At 42.8% G+C, this 18,819-nt stretch overlaps 1 protein-coding gene across 1 annotated transcript in view; it reads left to right on the plus strand.

The window, feature by feature from the left end:
* LOC117449960 (cadherin-4-like) overlaps positions 1-17,038 on the plus strand; it is a 238,983-nt gene extending 221,945 nt beyond the window's left edge. Inside the window, exons 12-17 of the mRNA XM_034087899.1 lie at positions 1,997-2,139; positions 9,856-10,095; positions 10,820-11,056; positions 12,264-12,403; positions 12,668-12,832; positions 14,493-17,038. Of these exons, the coding sequence (XP_033943790.1) occupies positions 1,997-2,139; positions 9,856-10,095; positions 10,820-11,056; positions 12,264-12,403; positions 12,668-12,832; positions 14,493-14,699 (1,132 nt within the window). The 3' untranslated portion in view covers positions 14,700-17,038. The remainder of the gene's footprint in view (positions 1-1,996; positions 2,140-9,855; positions 10,096-10,819; positions 11,057-12,263; positions 12,404-12,667; positions 12,833-14,492) is intronic.
* Positions 17,039-18,819: the final 1,781 nt, after the last annotated feature.

An 18,819-nucleotide genomic window follows, 5' to 3' on the forward strand; every position in this document is an offset into this window, starting at 1 on the left:
GCATTTTGGGAAATGCAGGAAAAAACATGATCATGTTTGTACACTAAATGTAAAGCTGCAGCAGACCATATTCTTAGCCTAGCATGAGGATGGGAAACAGATGTGGTTTTACTGGGAGTTCTTCCCTGGGCTATTTCTTGGCTGAGAGCAGCAACTTATCACTGGGAGGTTTCCTGGCAACTAGCACCAGTGTTTGTGGAAAAAAACCCTACGCTTATTGTCAGTTGACTCTGGCTTTCGATCTAGCATAATATATGTGAGTGCAATCAATCTAATCATTTACACTGTTAAAAATAAAGTGTATTCACCAAAGTGTCAAATTGGTATTTTAATTTAAACAAAAAGTAATATTTTTTCAAAGAACAACATTCTTGTTGTTGGGACCCTTACATATCCGCTCAGTGCAGTTTGCAGCAGTTTGTCTGCTCTACATTAGAAATATGTTTTCTCTGTCAGGCCAGACGGAGAGAAGGTTTGGCATGGCAAGGCCAATAGAGATGCATTTGGACAGAGAATAGCAGTAGGTATCAAGTCAGTCCTAATGAGGACATTAAAACCAGATCAGGCTGCTACTTCCGAATGTCACCCCTCTCTCTCGCTTTCCCATCCTACCCATTTCTGATCACATTCCTCACTCTCTTATCCCACCCTCCCACTGAGATGGACTCACTGTTGTCCTGGTGGGGATTTCACAGACCGCCAGTTAGTGGCGGTGGGCTTTGCTTGCCTGTGTGAATCCGTCTAGAGTATGGGAATGTCATCTCTGTGATCCCTTTCCCCACACTGCGCTACGCCTGGGATCATGCCCACGCCCTGCTGGGAAAATCCCACGTCCTTAACTGCAGGAGAGAGATTATACTCTCTGTCCAACCCCCTCCCTTTTTACTGCCACCCAACCCTCCAGGCTTTCACTCTCCTCCATGTAAGTAGAAATGCTCATGCAGTTTTAATCGAACACAAATAAACAAGTGGGCTACACACTGACTGTAAGCACACAATAATTCAATAAATGTAAAAGGCAAGGTTAAGGTCAAGTCCATTTCATTTTGGATGGATTTAAAAGCTTGAAATTTGATTCAGGTAGAATCCTTGTTGTGTAAGGCCATGGTGTCACATGTCCGCAAACGATGTTCCACACATGAAAAGGGAGATTGCAGGCAACAGAGGTGGCAGATGATTAACTCTGCATCACAGAGGGAATGAGACATGGATGAGAAGATATAGACAGGGATAAGAAAATGTATGAATACTAAAGCATCGTAGGATGAGGTGAGGCGGCACGGGCCAAGAGAGATCTGATAGAAATGAAAGTGTTGAACAAGCAGAAGCGACAAACGCCTGAGAAATAAGAACAGTTAGATCAGAGTGAGATTGGGGTTCAATCCTGGAGATGATCCCCTGTTTCTTCGTTGGCCTTTATCCTGGGGGATGTCGCCACCTGCTTCCACATCCTCTTTCCTGTTTCACGATCAGAACCAAGATCCTATCGTCTCATCTCCACCCGTCTCTGCACAGCATCGCCACACAAACTCAGTGACATTTGCAAACATCCACACACTGAAACATGCATGTATGCAGTTAAGCCCTGCCCAGAATAAGCACACATTTCCTAGAATATGTACATGCAACACACACACACACACACACACACACACACACACACACACACACACACACACACACACACACACACACACACACACACACACACACACACACACACACAGGCGGTGGCAGCAGTGCTTAACTAGGAAGGTAATTGACTTCAATGGCTGGTACACAGGAGTGAAAAATGAGGTGAAATTGACTATAGGCTGCAGGCTCTGGAGGAGAAGTCAATGAAGAATTAAACTGTGTGAAGGTCAGGCTGTTGTGATTTTCTGCGTGTGTTTATGTGCAGGCAATCTTTATATGCACAGGCGCAAGACAACATTTTCAATCTGCTGGTAAACACTAGCGCTTACTTCTCCATTAATTGTCCTTTGTGTTCCTTTAGGTATTCGAAGCTGAACGACCCGGCAGACTGGCTGTCCATCAACAGAACCAACGGTCAGATCCTAACCACAGCCATGCTGGACCGGGAGTCTAACTATGTGAAAAACAATCTATATGAAGCAACATTTCTGGCAACAGACAATGGTAAGCCTTTTCTAATGCACACATTTCGTTCTTGCTGTTCTTATTCCCATTGTTAAAAAAGCTAAAACATATTGACAGATTGTACACTCGAGCAATTACTGTTTTTAATTTATATCATTTTGCCTTCGCTACTCTGAAGATATAATACCAATTATTTTCCTTTGGTTGTTCTAGTTGTTAACATTTAGTAATAGTGTACTGGATCACAGAACGGGCAATTCCTTAGTCATTTTCAAAAACATTTTGATTTTATAAAAGCATTGCCTGGGATGAAAGCATAAGTAACACCTAAATGGAGTAAGTAACATCCAAAAAGCACTTTGAAATGAGCACTCAGTCATTTAAAAGCACTTTAACATTGCCTTTATCGTGTATGGGTCTTAGACTCAGGGCTTCTGACTGGTAACTAGTCATTGGTTGAAGCGACAAAACCAGCTGCAGACAGGAGGGTGGAATAAGTTAAAATGGACACAACCTCTCACAAATATTTAAAACGTCCTTGAGAAAGGCAATTACTGCTATTGCCAGTGCAGCTGGAGTTAAAAGCTTGATAATAAATACATAGAAAAATATGAAAATATGGCTTACAGTTAGTTGAAAATAAAGACATTTGTGGTTCAGAGATGGAAGAAGAACAGCATTCATGTGCACTGCAGCCGATGTCGAAAAAAAAATCCTGAATTCACATAAACTAGTCACACTGCTGATTCGCTCGTCCTTCTTTTTTTCTGTCAATTACTGCCCAATCCTTTTCCCTTCACATTGTGGCTTCATATTTGCTCTCAAAGTTTGACATCCCTTTTTCTCAAGTGGAAGTGAGTTCTTGGAAAGGAAAGCTTGTTCCCCTCCCTTCTCCAAATGGCCTTATCAGTGACATGCAGGGCACTGGTGTGTTTACCTTAAGTTGAGCTGGCTTTGAAACATTGCAGTATTTATAGGTGTGAGCATGTGTGAAGAATTCTCTCATTTGTTACATGTTGATGTGAGCATTAGTGTGTGTTTGTTTGCATGTGTGTGTGTGAGAGGGCTTTTTTTGGCGATGATTGACAACTTCAGGCGCCATGACATGTAACCTGCAGTGTTGATGGGAAGGGAGGCAGCAGGATTAGAGGTTGACTCACTCCTGCTGTTTGAACTTCACAAACATCTCATTTCTCCCCCTGTTATTTCCTAGACTCCTTTTTTATTTGTATGTTACCTATTTCCGTAGAGAAGTGTTTTCTCATCCTGACCTCTGTAAAGTGCACAGTTTTGAGCGGTGTATGTTTGGCTAATATTGGAACTGTGGGCATCTGCAACTCACGAGGTGAATTGGCATCTACCAATCAGAGGGTCAGTGGTTCAACCCCTGCAGTCCACATGAATAAGGGTCCTCCTTAGGCAAGATGATGAACCCCAAATAGTTCCTGTAGGCATGTTTACGGTTTTGAAGTGTATGTATGAAGTTGTTTTGGATGAAATCATTATCTAAATGACATGTAAGGGTATTTCAAATAATCCAAAACACGAGACCAAGAGTGTGTGTATACATATTTGAGTGTGTAGGCCACATCAGTGTGTCTTTGTGGGGGTTGCTGGAGTGCCAGCTGTCATAACGTGAGAGGGATTATGGTAAGAAGAACCATGAGACAGTAAGGCTAGGATGGGACATGAAATCAGGTTAAGCAGCTGTTTTCCAACCATATGTTGATGTCGACCCACGACATATTAGGCCTTCCTCACACCCTTTTGACACACACTCTTCATTTTAGACACCCTGTGGTATTGTTTGTGTTTTTCAAAGAGTATATGGTAGGCTTGCTACAAGTCTTTCCACCCTGCCTCACATCTCTGAGCCGCCATCAGAAAAAAGGAGTTAATACAAATCCTTTTGAGGAATTTACACAAACATAATTATTTATTTAGCTGGTTAAAACGCACATAATTCTCCTATCAGCTGCGGCAAGCTGCTTCCACATGTCCCCCATACATGGCTGGGATTAACAAAGCTGCTGAAGGAAAAAGCCTGTGTGTGTGTGTGTGTGTGTGTGTGTGTGTGTGTGTGTGTGTGTGTGTGTGTGTGTGTGTGTGTGTGTGTGTGTGTGTGTGTGTGTGTGTGTGTGTGTGTGTGTGTGTGTGTGTGTGTGTGTGTGTGTGTGTGTGTGTGTGTGCGTGCGTGCGTGCGTGCGTGCGTGCGTGCGTGCGTGCGTGCGTGCGTGCGTGCGTGCGTGCGTGCGTGCGTGCGTGCGTGCGTGCGTGCGTGCGTGCGTGCGTGCGTGCGTGCGTGCGTGCGTGCGTGCGTGCGTGCGTGCGTGCGTGCGTGCGTGCGTTTACTGTAGATGCTACCAAGGTGCAGCTGTTTTTGCACATATGCAGACAAAACAGAGGTGATTACAAAATGATTCTGCTAGGGTTGGGGCAAACAGTAATAGGGCAGGGGTATAGCAGCGTTTTATAGAATTGTTTGGCTACTTATAGTTTTCCTCAATATATAATCTGCACTTCTGGTTGGTAACAAACATTTTAAATCTGATGCAGAGTATTTGCCAGGTTTAGCAAATCACCTCTTCCTCACATTACACTGTGACTCATACTGTATTGGCGTGGCGCAACCAAGAGCCAAGAGTGCTTTCTTCTGGATAAGTGCTATAGCTGTATGTCATTTGGCAGCTGCTATTACCTTTTTATGTGAATGGTCCAGTTTAAAACTAACTATAAGTAGAAATAAGATGATTATATTATCACATTTATGATTATTAAACCTTTAAAGTGACTGGTGCGTGGGCTTTAAAATGGATGTAGACTGCTCCAGTGCTCCAGTTCCACATATTGTAAATTACTGATCACTCCGTATGTCTTCAATCAGTTGAACTTCATGTACAGTTGCAAGAAAAAGTGTGAACCCTTTGGATTCTCCACACATAGCGTTGTGTGTTCCTTCCAAACAACTCAGCTTTGGTTTCATCTGTCCACAGAATATTTTGCCAGTAGTGCTGTGGAACATCCAGGTGCTCTTTTGCAAACTTCAAACGTGCAGCAATGTTTTTTCTGGACAGCAGTGGCTTCCTCCGTGGTGTCCTCCCATGAACTCCATTCTTGTTCAGTGTTTTACGTATCGTAGATTCGTCAACAGAGATGTTGGCATGTGCCAGAGAGTTCTTTAAGTCTCTAGCTGACACTCTAGGATTCTTCTTCACCTCATTGAGCATTCTGCGCTGTGCTCTTGCAGTCATCTTTACAGGACGGCCACTCCTAGGGAGAGTAGCAACAGTGCTGAACTTTCTCCATTTATAGACAATGTGTCTTACCGTGGACTGATGCACATCAAGGCTTTTAGAGATACTTTTGGAACCCTTTCCAGCTTTATGCAAGTCAACAATTCTTAATGGTAGGTCTTCTGAGAGTTCTTCTGTGCGAGGCATGGTTCACATCTGGCAATGCTTCTTAAGAATAGCAAATTCAAAACTGGTGTGTATTTTTTATAGGGCAGGGCAGCTTTAAAGGGGAAAGGAAACACCAATTACAGTTATAATATTCCGGTAGTTTATTCATTTTACAATGGATATTGATCGTAATATTTATTGTATATGATATTACTCGCCAAAAGAAAATTAATTATCCGCCGGCCGGGTGGGGAATTCCGGGACCAGGCCGCCGCCATTAGGGGAGTCCCAAATGGTGACGTCACTGGCTGTGTTTTCGCTCCACTGAAAGTCAACACAACGTAGCAGATATGGCAGCGATGGAGGAATTTTGCAATGAGATCGACATTTTGAACGATGAATTTGACTATTCGTCGCGAGATGACATTGATGTGGAAGCATCTACAGTTACCAGGCATCCCATGGCCTATGCTTATGAACCGATTCGGTCGAATAGAGTGGCATACGATCCGGAATTAAAAAATTTAAAAAACACAATGCTAACAGTGAGCCTCTGAATTAGCCCCGAACGAAAATGCTAACCTATTACTGCACCGATAGCTCCCTTATTACTTATCCTAGTGTTAGTGAATTATAGAGCCCTGAAGGCAGGAGAGACTGAAAAGAGTCAAGGGAAGCTTATAAAAGTTAACAGCATTTAATTACACAAAAGATGCGGTGGTGTACAAATGTGCGAGTGGCTCTCCCCATGCGTCCGGTCAGTCCGGGTCAGCCGGAGGAAGAGGACAATCTTTTGCTTGCTCTTCCTGTTGTCATCTGAGGTCTTCTCCTATTGGCCGACGTCGTCGGGGGCGGGTCCAATGCAATTCCTGCCTTGTTGTATTGTTAAATTACATCATTCTGGTGTCTGTGGTTATTTAAACATTCCCTAATAAACGTTATTCAGCGGCAATAAATGAGTGCTAACCCCAGTGTGCTCTGTGTACAACATCACATGTCATTTCACCTTCGATTCATGGTTTGAACATGCAGCATTTCGCCAAATGCTAATGCTAACCGGAAGTGAAGCATTTTCAGAATAAAAGTATTAAGTTAATAGTTAGTGAACTTCAGGTTTTTCAGAATAAAACTGATTTAAATTAAATAGTGTATTTAATTCAAATTATGCCATATCAACATTGATTTTAATTTCTAACACTAGCCGCACATCCAACACATCGTTTATGATCGCAAGGAGACACAGAATCTAACGGTGCCCACCTCAACACTGAAAGATACAAACTCGCGAGGTTATCCACAAAAACGTACATCAAAACAAGTGGCGCTAGGTACTAACATACGCCAGGCTAACGGCTTACCTTCCTCATTGTCTGGTCTAAACTGGTCTTCAATGGCATTACAACGATAAAAACGATGATGTAGTTAATCCATAGGTTAATATCCAATGGGGCTGTGTCCCCTTTGAAATGTTCTGATAATCTATAAGCAATACAACTGCAATTCCGTTATCTGCTGTCCGCTCTGTGCTCCGTGCGCTCTGGGTCCTGCAATACCATCCATCAATAGCAATACTAGCCTTTTTAGGGCTGTTTAATTAGTTGAGCTATAGAACACCCCCAATTCTCTATTGTGCGTCATAATAATAGCTACCATTTAGTTTGGACGCAATTGCGTTAATTAATAAGGTCACACTGTGTCAGTAAATACATGTGTGAGCTAGTAATCTGGTAGTGCTGCAATATTTACCTCTCTCTCGGCAGCTGAAGCAACTCGTTTGGTGGCTCGAACTTCACGTTTGTTGACACTGTCATTGTCTTGCGCGGCCGACGTGCTGGGACGGCCGGTGTTCCCGACTGCATACGTTGAGAAATCGAATATTGTGGGAACAGATCCTGGCTTCAAATCCAATGTTTTGTATTGAACCAGGCATCCAGACTGGACTTTGAGCAGCTTCTCATCCTTTAGTGGCAGCCTATGGAAATGTACTTCTTCCTTCTTTGTATAAAATCCATTTGTGCAGCCTGGGGCAATACAATAAACTCCTGACGACGACCGTTTTCTTGTAATGTAAACTACTGGTGCATTGCACGCCATGTTGTTTGTTATTGAGCTTTGGCCCAGGAAGCCGCACCCAATCACTGACGTCACTGGAAAAGTCCCGGAGCAATGGATGCGCCCATGGTCATTAGGCACGTATTTCAAAAAGTAAATTCGCGTATCTCGATCGTTTACATTGGAAATAGACTAGATAAATACATTTCCTAATGGTAATATTTTCGCATGGAAAGCAGTTTGAAAAGTGTTTCCATTTCCCTTTAACCAACACCTCCAATCTCGTCTCGTTGATTGGACTCCAGGTTGGCTGACTCCTGACTCCAATTAGCTCTTGAAGAAGTCTTTAGCCTAGGGGTTCACACCCTGCACTGTGAATGTTTACACTGTGTGTTCAATAAAAACATGAAAACATATAATTATTTGTGTGGTATTAGTTTAAGCAGACTGTGTTTGTCTGTTGTTGTGACTTAGATGAAGATCAGAACACATTTTATGACCAACTTATGCAGAAATCCAGGTCATTCCAAAGGGTTCACAACTGTATAATGATAATGGTATCGCAATAATATTGGAGTCAGAAGGAATTTCAACTCCCGGCGGTCTCACTTACGGCTTGTCTTTAGCCGTGTCTCACTCCTGTGGCAAATGTCTTGCTCTGTTGCCGTGTTTAATTGGCAGATCTGTCAGCTTTGCATATATCTTTGAAAATTACATCGCCCTTATCTCATCCCAAAGATGGGCCCTTGGGGTCGCTTGATTCCATCCAATGGCTCAGCCAGTGGGGCATGGCGGGGAAATGACTCATAATTGGAGGCAGCTAAGGGTCGTCACGCCCTGACACACACTCAATAAACAGCTCTGAGCTTTATACTCCAAAGCCCCTTTCTTTCTTTACGTTCCTCCGTGGCACATTTTCACGCCACACGTACCCATTCATGCATTTTCTCCTTACTCCTCCATCTCGCTCTGATTCACCAAATGTCTATTCTTTACTCTCAATTCTCCATAAATGTTGTTGTTGATGGTCTGTTGCTCTGTTCAATCAATGCAAAGGACTTCAGGATTGTGTCTGCAGATGAGGTGTGTGTCTGTGTGCGTTAGTGCATGTTATTACAGTCCGAGGCTGACAATATTGTAGAAATGCAGCACCTGCTATGGCGGCCTGCAGTAGCATCAGACTACATTCCTCCAATTGCCTTAAAAAGGTCCGCAGACTCACAACATTGAACGTGCAACACTGGTGGCAATGAGTTGATCAAAGAGAATATCACAACTTTGATAAAGTCACATCAGCATGTATAACAAAATGATTGTGACACTTGTATGCAGATGTGGCAACTGTGTGTTCCTAAAGTGCAGTCAAATACACCTATAGGACATTTTGATCATATTTGGTTCCAAATAGAGCTTTTAATATTACAAATAAAAGAATGCCATATACTGCATGCTTAACACATCGGCTTCACACCCTTTAAACTACCCAGAAGAGAGTAGGAAAACAATGGATGTCTTTGGCTGAATCTGACAAGCCATCTCAGAACAATGGAGTTAATATTGTGTATGTGTATTGCCTCTGGTAAATAAATAACATACTTTATGCAATGGTCTGATATACTCTGCAATGTGGAAAAGGCGTTCACAGTGAGTACATATTTTAAGGAGTGATTTATTATGTGTAAGCAGGGACTCATTTGTTATGTAGGTATGTAGGAGACACACACATTAGCTCATAGGCATACAGTGTGTGCAATGATGTGATTTCATATGGGAGAAAGCAGGACTGCGTGCACTACAATGAGAATGGCCTTTTCACCTGTCAGAAATACACCGTTAATATTTCAGGCAGCATGCTTTTATCTGGCTCTCCTAGTTGTGTGTAAATACACACAGACAAGCACTTGTTTGATTGTGTTACAGTCATCATTATTGTATCTAAGCAGTCTCCAGGCCAGTGGATGTGCCGTGCCTGCTCTGGATCGACTCTGATGCTTTGGATGTGGCTCTGAAGCCAAAAGAGGAGCTGCAAAGCACAACTGTCAAAAGCAGTTCTGTCAAGGGCAGACATTCTCCTCCAGGTCTACGGATTCCCTACCTCCAACATCACCAAGTGGAAAGACAGATTTCCTTTCACCTCTTCTCTTTCTTGTATTATCTCGTTTTTTTTTATTTCATTACCTCTCTCCCGTCTGTCTTCCTTCATGTCCTGTCCCTGTTCTCTTTCAAACATCCCTCTCACTTCACACTTTCGTCATCTTTCCTCCCCTCCTGATGCTATTTGCTCGTCTCTCTCTGCTCCCAGGCTCTCCTGCAGCCAGCGGCACGGGCACTCTGCAGATCTATCTGATAGATATTAATGACAACCCCCCAGCCCTCATACCCAGGGAGTCTCAGATCTGTGAGCGGGTGAACAAGAACGTCCACGGAGTCAACATTACCGCTGCCGACGCCGACACAGAACCCAACGCTGGACCCTTCGTCTTCGAGCTGCCCAACTTCCCCGCCAGCATTCGACGCAACTGGACCATTTCTCGGATCAGCGGTGAGGAGTGTGAACGTAGAAACCCGACATTAGAGAACATGGGAACATTCATTTATGATACGTTTTACAGTGCCAATGTTAAAATTAGTACAAAACATAGTGTAGCATTAGTCTAAACATTTAATACTAATCTTTATCCATACGTTTATAAACTAACTTTTACCTAAATCCCATCAGATGCCTCTTTTAAAACTCCTTCTTGCACATGTGTACTATTACTGTGCTGTATTATACTGAAGTTATTAAATATGGTAGGAGTATGGGCGATTATTAAATACTATCAAGTTTAGGTTATGTATGTAATTTATTATGTTATGATCATATATGATATATTATTAAAAAAAAATGTAAGATTATATATTTCATTTCTTGTTATAATACTGTTTCCAAATCCATGATTTCCAGCAAATTGCATTGTAAATCAACATTTTGTTTTGTTTTATACGAGTAAAAGATTTGTGATTATGTAACACATAATGGATGCATGAGATTTCCTAAACACTTGCCATATCGGATATATTGATATAACATTTAAAAAACATTCTAATTAATAACGTGACAATGATTTCAAACGTGTTGCCTGGTCCTATGTGGAAGCATTTTTTATATTTTGGTCAAGAGAAACCTATTTGAAATGTGATGCTTATATTGTAGTTTTTTTAATAATAAATGTGAATATTAGTTACATCTTGTAACTTTTCCCTTTCCTCTCTTCTCTGCACAGGTGACTACGGCCGCCTTGGCCTGCGGTACCAGATATACCTAGAGCCCGGGGTGTACGAGGTCCCTGTGATCGTGTCGGACTCGGGGAACCCTCCGATGTCCAACCGGTCCGTCATCAAGGTGAAGGTGTGTCCCTGCGATGAGCACGGAGACTGCACCACCCTCGGAGCTGTGGCCGCCGCCGGCCTGGGGACGGGAGCCATCATCTCCATCCTCATCTGCATCATCATCCTGCTCAGTGAGTATCAGCTGCTCACATCCCACCCACTGACACCTCAGAACTTCCAGACATGTCACACACACACACACACACACACACACACACACACACACACACACACACACACACACACACACACACTCACACACATATATACATGCACTAAGGTAAAAGTTAAGTCTGCTTGTGATTTGATTCTGCCAAAAAGAGTGCATTTCAGGGCTCAGTCATTAAACATTCACCAGGCTGCGATACAGCAACGTGAACAATAGTTTGTATAATGGATTAATGCCTCCACTGCTGCACTCTTCTCCAGCATCTCCTGACAAGCAGGTTTCTGTCTTCTTTTCCTGGTCGGGCGTGTATCTGCTGTTATCTGCTATGGCTGGTTATTCATGCCGCTGGCGCACTTTGATGCCGTGGGACACATTATTCAAACATATAGACGTCCTGTTGACAAACTGAGCGGCTGCTGCAGGGCTCTAGCATATTTATCCAACTGTTGGATGTTGTGACTGGATTGTAGCCTACTGTCTGTGTGTGAATGATTCATCCTTCATTATTTATACTACACTAAGTTTTGGAAGTGATTCACATTTTATTTATTTTAAAGTGTATTTGACCAAGTAAAGTTTTACATTTCTCTCTCAAGGAAGACATTTGTAATTCATTGTTCTAAGAAATGTAACGCTAAAACCAGAAAAAAAAGACTGGTCTGGGACTTAAAGTTTTGTACTGGTTTTAGGGGAAATATCTCAACTAATAAATTGAACTCCATCCAATTATTATACACACATTTAATCCGCCTCAGGATATTGCTAACATGCAAATGTGTTATTGCTGAACATGGTAAACGTCATACCTGCCTAAGATCAGCACGTAGCATTGTCATTGTTAGCATGTTAGCATGCTCACCGAAGCATTTAGCTCAGAGAACCACTGTGCCTAGGGTTAGGGACTCATCACTGCAGACTCTTATTTGTATTAATGACAAGGTTTCCTGATTGTGTGTTTTGTTATGCAGTGTAGCCTAAAGGTTTATCGTGTGTGTGTGTGTGTGTGTGTGTGTGTGTGTGTGTGTGTGTGTGTGTGTGTGTGTGTGTGTGTGTGTGTGTGTGTGTGTGTGTGTGTGTGTGTGTGTGTGTGTGTGTGTGTGTGTGTGTGTGTGTGTGTGTGTGTGTGTGTGTGTGTGTGTGTGTGTGTGTGTGTGTGTGTGTTGTCGCAGGCATGGTGCTGTTGTTCGTGTTGTGGATCAAGCGCAGAGAGAAGGAGAGGCACACCAAGCAGCTGCTTATCGACCCTGAAGACGATGTCAGGGACAACATCTTAAAATACGATGAAGAGGGGGGAGGAGAGGAGGACCAGGTAAGATCCCGGGAGACAGACACCCATACACACACTTACTTTGTTGACCTTCATGCTAACCTACATCTGTGTGTGTGTGTGTGTGTGTGTGTGTGTGTGTGTGTGTGTGTGTGTGTGTGTGTGTGTGTGTGTGTGTGTGTGTGTGTGTGTGTGTGTGTGTGTGTGTGTGTGTGTGTGTGTGTGTGTGTGTGTGTGTGTGTGTGTGTGTGTGTGCGTGTGCGTGTGCGTGTGCGTGTGCGTGTGCGTGTGCGTGTGTGTGTGTAGGACTACGACCTGAGCCAGCTGCAGCAGCCTGACTCCTTGGAGCACATCATCAGCAAGCCGCCGGGCGTCCGCAGGGTGGACGAGCGTCCCATCATCCCCGAGTCCCAGTACCCAATCAGACCTGTCGTGCCCCACCCTGGAGACATCGGGGACTTCATCCATGAGGTGAACTCACGCACACACACACACACACACAGCAGACACACAGCTCCACCAGCGTTAGCTCTCCCACAGTGAGCCGGCCTCTCACTTCCACTTCCCATCGATCTGACATTTAATGTGATTACTCATTTCTGGACGCTGTTCAATATGTAAACTCCAGAATGGTGACGGGGACAGCTTAGAGTTTTGTTTTACTTTACCGCTGCTCTCGCAGCACCTGCTTTATTCACACACACGCACGCACACACACACACACACACACACACACACACACACACACACACACACACACACACACAACTGCACCGTTGGCACAGTGATGCGAGAAAATGCTGATTGACAGACTCGTGACAACACGTTCACACTCGAGAGGTGTTGGCAGCTGTTCAGCTTTGATCCATCCAGCCTTGACTCTGTATATATTTATAAATATATCTCTCTCTCCCGCTCACACATGTACTCACCTGATCTCGCTCCAGCAGTCTGGTAAAACATAAACACAGCAACCACATGGTGCTCCTGCCACGCACTGTACCCCTGGGGGTTGATGCTTTGTAGGTTTCCAGCCACAGCATCTCTGTGAAATGGATGAAGTCCACCTGCTTAACCTTCAGGACAATACCTCTCATTTGTCTTTCCAAAAAACATGAACAGGACCGACAGAAAACAGGTCTCTTAACATCGTATTCATAAAGGGGAACAACATATTGATATGTTGGGTTTGCTAAAACCCAGAAGCCAGAATTAACTGGATAATGAATCCTGTTCTTTCTGCTTTTCATAATTGGAACACCCCCATTATACAGACCCTACATTTGGTACAGAATAAAGGTTCAATGGGATTATTGTGATTGTTTCTGATGCGATGCTTGTGTGTGATTGGCTGTGTGTCTATCTGTTTTATTTCCTCTGCTGGACTCAGGCCTTCAAAAAGAGATTCCTGATCTCAACGAGAATGCTTTATAAAATAAAGGCTGTAATAATTTAAGTCTTCTGAGCCTAACAGGGACCCGCCTTATGAAGCCTGTTGTGATTGAACTATGTATCCAAAGTTAAAGAGAAGTATCTTGTTGAATATTTTATTTTAGAACAAAAATATAAAGATACAATGTTCATGCTAGTGTGAAATTAGATGAGATTCAACTTTAGTATCATGGCACAGAGTAAAAGTACTATCACAACATAAAGCAGTACAAAATAATGCACAACTTTTTGATATTACGTATTTCCAAAATACGTCCATGTACAATGCCATGTCTCCTTTATTAAACTCTATACAGTATATGTATATATATATATACAGTATGATGTATCGCCTACAGCAGAATTCTGAGCTATTGAGGTATTACCTTGTTACTTTATACCTCTACTATCCAGTCGTATCATACTTTGCGTAACCCTACGTTTTATTGACTACAGATGACAACTTGAGATTTTGCATACAAACATCAACTTTTAAATTAGTAAGCATGGTTGCAGATTAAACCATCAATTAGTGTATATAAAGAAAACAATCTGCTTCACCAGCTGCAGCAAAATGTGCATCACTTTGATACTAAATTACTGGAGTTGTCTTCCAACAACTTCTGCATCTTTCAACCTTTTTTACATTATTTTCTCCAGAGTACTGACCCCTCCCTCCCCTCCTCTTCTTCATGTGTAGGGTCTGCGAGCGGCGGACAACGACCCCACCGCCCCTCCCTACGACTCCCTGCTGGTGTTTGACTACGAGGGCAGCGGCTCCACCGCCGGCTCCGTGAGCACCCTCAACTCCTCCAGCACGGGGGACCAGGACTATGACTACCTAAACGACTGGGGCCCTCGCTTCAAGAAGCTGGCCGACATGTACGGAGGAGGCGACGATGATTAAATAGTCACATATCAAACACACACACCCTCGTCCCGTCAGCTGGCCTGCCATGCTCTGTCTCTACAACACATGGAGCTCTTACACCCTTACTGAACACAAGTTAACAATGACATGTTCCCACTGACCAACCAACCAATCCAGATTCCCCCCCACAGAGCAGAGCACCGGCGGCAGGATTCTGTTTCCGGGCTCTTCTCAACCGTCTCCTGCTCTAAGCCTGCAGAAGAAGCTCTGACTTGCAGGATCTGTTTGTATTTTGAAACGCTTGTGCTTTCTTTCCTTCCAAGGTTTTGTGCTAGATATAGATATATTTCTCTTTAGTTTGAGCAGCTTTATTGGTCCCCCACTCCCCTTTGATTCTGTTCTCCTGAGGGTTTTCACTCCTCCCCCCCCCGCCTCTCTGCAGAAGCTTTAGGTTGAGCTGCTTGCTTTTTCTGCGGGGATCAAAAAGGGAAAAAAAGAAGAACACAGTTATGAAAGTCCTTCGTGCACGGAGGGTCCTGTTTTATTCTTTCTTGAACTGGATTACTTAGAACAGAAGCACTGTTGTTTAAAACGTGCCTTCAGTGGTGCGCATCTTTTAGCAGACTCCCGCTAACTCAGGATTGGTTGCCATTCTCTGGGCTTACATGCCCCCATATGACCCCTGACCCTTTAACGCAGACCTTCCCTTGTCATTCTCATCGCCCTGCAGCTCTGTGGTAGCTGCAGGAAGTGTCAGTGTCAGTTTCAGAGGAGAGTAGACAGGCCTCTGAGGGCGCTTTATGTAGACGTACTGCAGGTCTACAGTGTGTCTGTCAGACGATTAATTAACTCTTCAAGTCTGGCATATCTGTGCTCCTAGATCACAGCCGACTTGAATGTGATTCCTGAAATCACAGAAATACTTCATGGGACTGTCTTAGAGAAGAAATGCATTGCGTGTCTTTGTTTATCGTGGCTTCAATAGCAGCTGTGTTTGTTTTGAGCGCTCAGTATTTGCACAAAACTCGATACGGCTTGTAACTGAACTTTGAAGATTGACATGTCACGTGTGTTACCTCTCTAATGTTATTGTATATGAATGAGGGTTATTTAAAGAGAGTTTGCCTTCAAGATCATTCAAGGTTTGCATGTTTGTCCCTTTGCCCAAAGGTAATTAACATGGCAGCAGCTATTGTGTGGTAAATGTGTCAAAGAAAAGTATTTAAACTGTACAAACATGAGGGAAAAGAAAAACAATGTGACTCTGACAGCGTTACATGAAGAGTGTACGAGCCCCATTCTGAGATCCCTTTCTCTCTTTCATTTCCTTTCTCTTTTGTTGATTCACTGTTGTTTCTCAGAAAACTTTTAATATACAGACTTTGGTGCTGGTCCATGTCGCAGAAACTGAGAGAATTGAGCCTGAGCCAGGGAATTAGCGCCTCGCAATCTGTCTCCGTTCAGGCAGCATTTCATTCATTGCACATTTTCTCTTGAATTCTTTGGCTCCAAGTTCAAGAGGTTTTGAAAAGAAGTTAGAGGAAGAAAAAGTCTGTTACGAAGTATTATGAAAGCATACAACTAAAGCTTCAGTAAAAGACAGTGAGGATGTGACTTGAAAATGCAGCAGTACCCATGGGCGTTTGTAATCCCATTTCAGACCCCCCAGAATCGCATACAGAGAACTGAAAAGAAAGCACTTTAGTCTTTGTTTTAAATGATTGAAATATGCAAAACATTTTGAAGAAGGGACCAGGGAGATGCTGCCGAATGATAGAAAGGTGAAATCATTCCTTATCTTCTGAGTGTTCGATGAAACACTCCTCGGTTGTTTCAGCTGGTTGACCAGGTCTTCTATTAATTATGAACGCTTGAAGGAATTCTCAGTAACGACCATGTGCTTCAGAAGAGGCTCTTTGTTTTTCTCCAGCTGCTTTTCACCCGTTACCTGCTCATAGTTCATATGAATGGCTGTAGATAAATACACTCGTTCCCAAATGGTAACAATTTGTTTGACTTTATGTTCAAAGTAGATGGAAAGGAATTCACTTGACAAGATATGGAAATGTTAATGCAAATATTCATAATGCCATTAGAATGAAATAAGGATGAGGTTTGACAATGAAGAAGGGAAGAAAGGTCAAAGTGTAATTAAAGAGATGAACAGGGTATAAACGTGGTGATTTAGATGAATACATAAATGGTTCAAATTGCACCTGGATGGGTCGACATTGACAGCGGCGGTGTTCAGGATAGCTGTCGGCTTGCAGCGGAAACTGAGCGGTTTCCACTGCGTTCTGCTGGAGAAGCTTATCTATCCGATTGCTCCTCAGCCTACGGAATATCTTTACTAAATAAACACAGCTGTTACTTTCTGCTATTTGTGATTATTTCTGACATATAAATGTTGTATATTCGGAACAGTTTTATACATTTGGTTACCTGATTTATCTGTTTTCTTTGTGGTGTTTGCTTTTGATTTCCAGTTTTGTTTTTGAATGAATTCTTGGCACACTTCACCACAAAAAGCCATGTGCAGTTTAGAGAATCCGTGCGTTTCTGTATGAGCTTACAGCCGTACCTGCATCGCTGTTCAAGGTTAGCTTCATCACTTCAGACCAACTTGTACAGTCTATATACTAGCACACACTCACTCCTCTAGGCCTTACTGTATATATGAGTGTTAATATTACATGAGCTCTTTCAGCAATGTTCTAAGTCAGCTTCAGAGCTCCAACATTACTGAAGGCCATCCAGTGTTCACAGGATAAAGGCGGGCTCAATGGAAATGCTCATGCTTTCTAACAGATGTAAAGATGGGGGTTCAGTGCCAAACATAGCAGGAGGTGGCCCACACACACACACACACACACTTTACACAAGGTCACTTTTGTAACTGTGTCATAGCTACATACAAACATGACACAATGCCATTATGATGCTGAATGTTATCAAAGACTCGCAGTGACAAGTGGCAGTGAACCTTTGAGTCCCGTTTAAATGCAGTTCGTGAGGGGAAATGAAGGAAGATTGAACATTACTTGGACTCGGTCCTCTTGTATTATTGACGTTCTTTTGCTTAAGTTTCGAGGGAATTAGCAAATGATAGAATGACGGAAGAACTATTGCACTGCTGTCTTCATGTTGGCTCTTCTGCCTGTGACTGGTGTTAGTTAAAGGACACTTATACCCGGGACACTGCCTGACCGAGGACACACACGTGACCGAGGACACACACATGACGGGAGGCTCCAGCAGAAGACGTCTGCTCTGCTTAAGCCAGAACTACAAATACAGACAGGCAGCAGTGTTTCATACGAGTTCTCCCAATACTGCTCAAGTCCAAGTGTACATAATGTAGTATTTGCTTGATGCTAAACAGACCAAGTTAGGCAAACTGTACCTGTACAATTGGAGCTTTTTGCATGTGTCTTTTTATAATGGACAGATGAGTTCTGTTACAGTAACCATACAACATTTTAAAATCTGTTGCAGCCCGCATGACCGAGGCTGCAGTCCAGAAGGGATTCTGGTGTACCATACTCAAAGTTTCAAATGAAGGAGAAAAAAAAATCTGAAAAACGATTGCACAGTTATCGAGTTAAAATACTTTTTTTGTAAATTGTCAACAGCACAAATATTTTGTATTGTTGTTTGTACCATTTTGTAAGAAAATGTAAAAAAACGAAAAAATAGGGAAAGAGTCTGTTGTTTCGAGCGTGTGTTTATAGTGCCACTGCAATCTTGGTTTCCAAATACCGTACAGTATGCGCAGCCTTGCAGATCAACCTTGTAATATAGAAGCTGAGCTGGAGACCCCTGTCAGCATCATGTGTTATAAATAAAATGTCCCCTCCTTATAAGAACACTGCCTCCTGTCCTTTCTGTGCAGATTTCTGCCAGCAATGCTTTGTCTTTACACTTGTGTTATTTTTGAAGAGGTTATTTTGACCAGAAATGAAGTGTCAAAGTGTCCCTGGTGGTCGGAGAACTTTTCTCTATGTTAAGTCATAGTTTAACTTTTCATAAAAACATATTTTTTGTTTTGGTTAAACATCTACCATTCATAAGTTTCATGCATACACATCAAACTCCTGAATAAAAACAATATTGTGCAAAGTTCTGAAATGTTCCTAGTGTCTTCAGAAGCTAAGCC

Source organism: Pseudochaenichthys georgianus, chromosome 7 (assembly GCF_902827115.2).
Source record: "Pseudochaenichthys georgianus chromosome 7, fPseGeo1.2, whole genome shotgun sequence".
NCBI lineage: Eukaryota > Metazoa > Chordata > Actinopteri > Perciformes > Channichthyidae > Pseudochaenichthys > Pseudochaenichthys georgianus.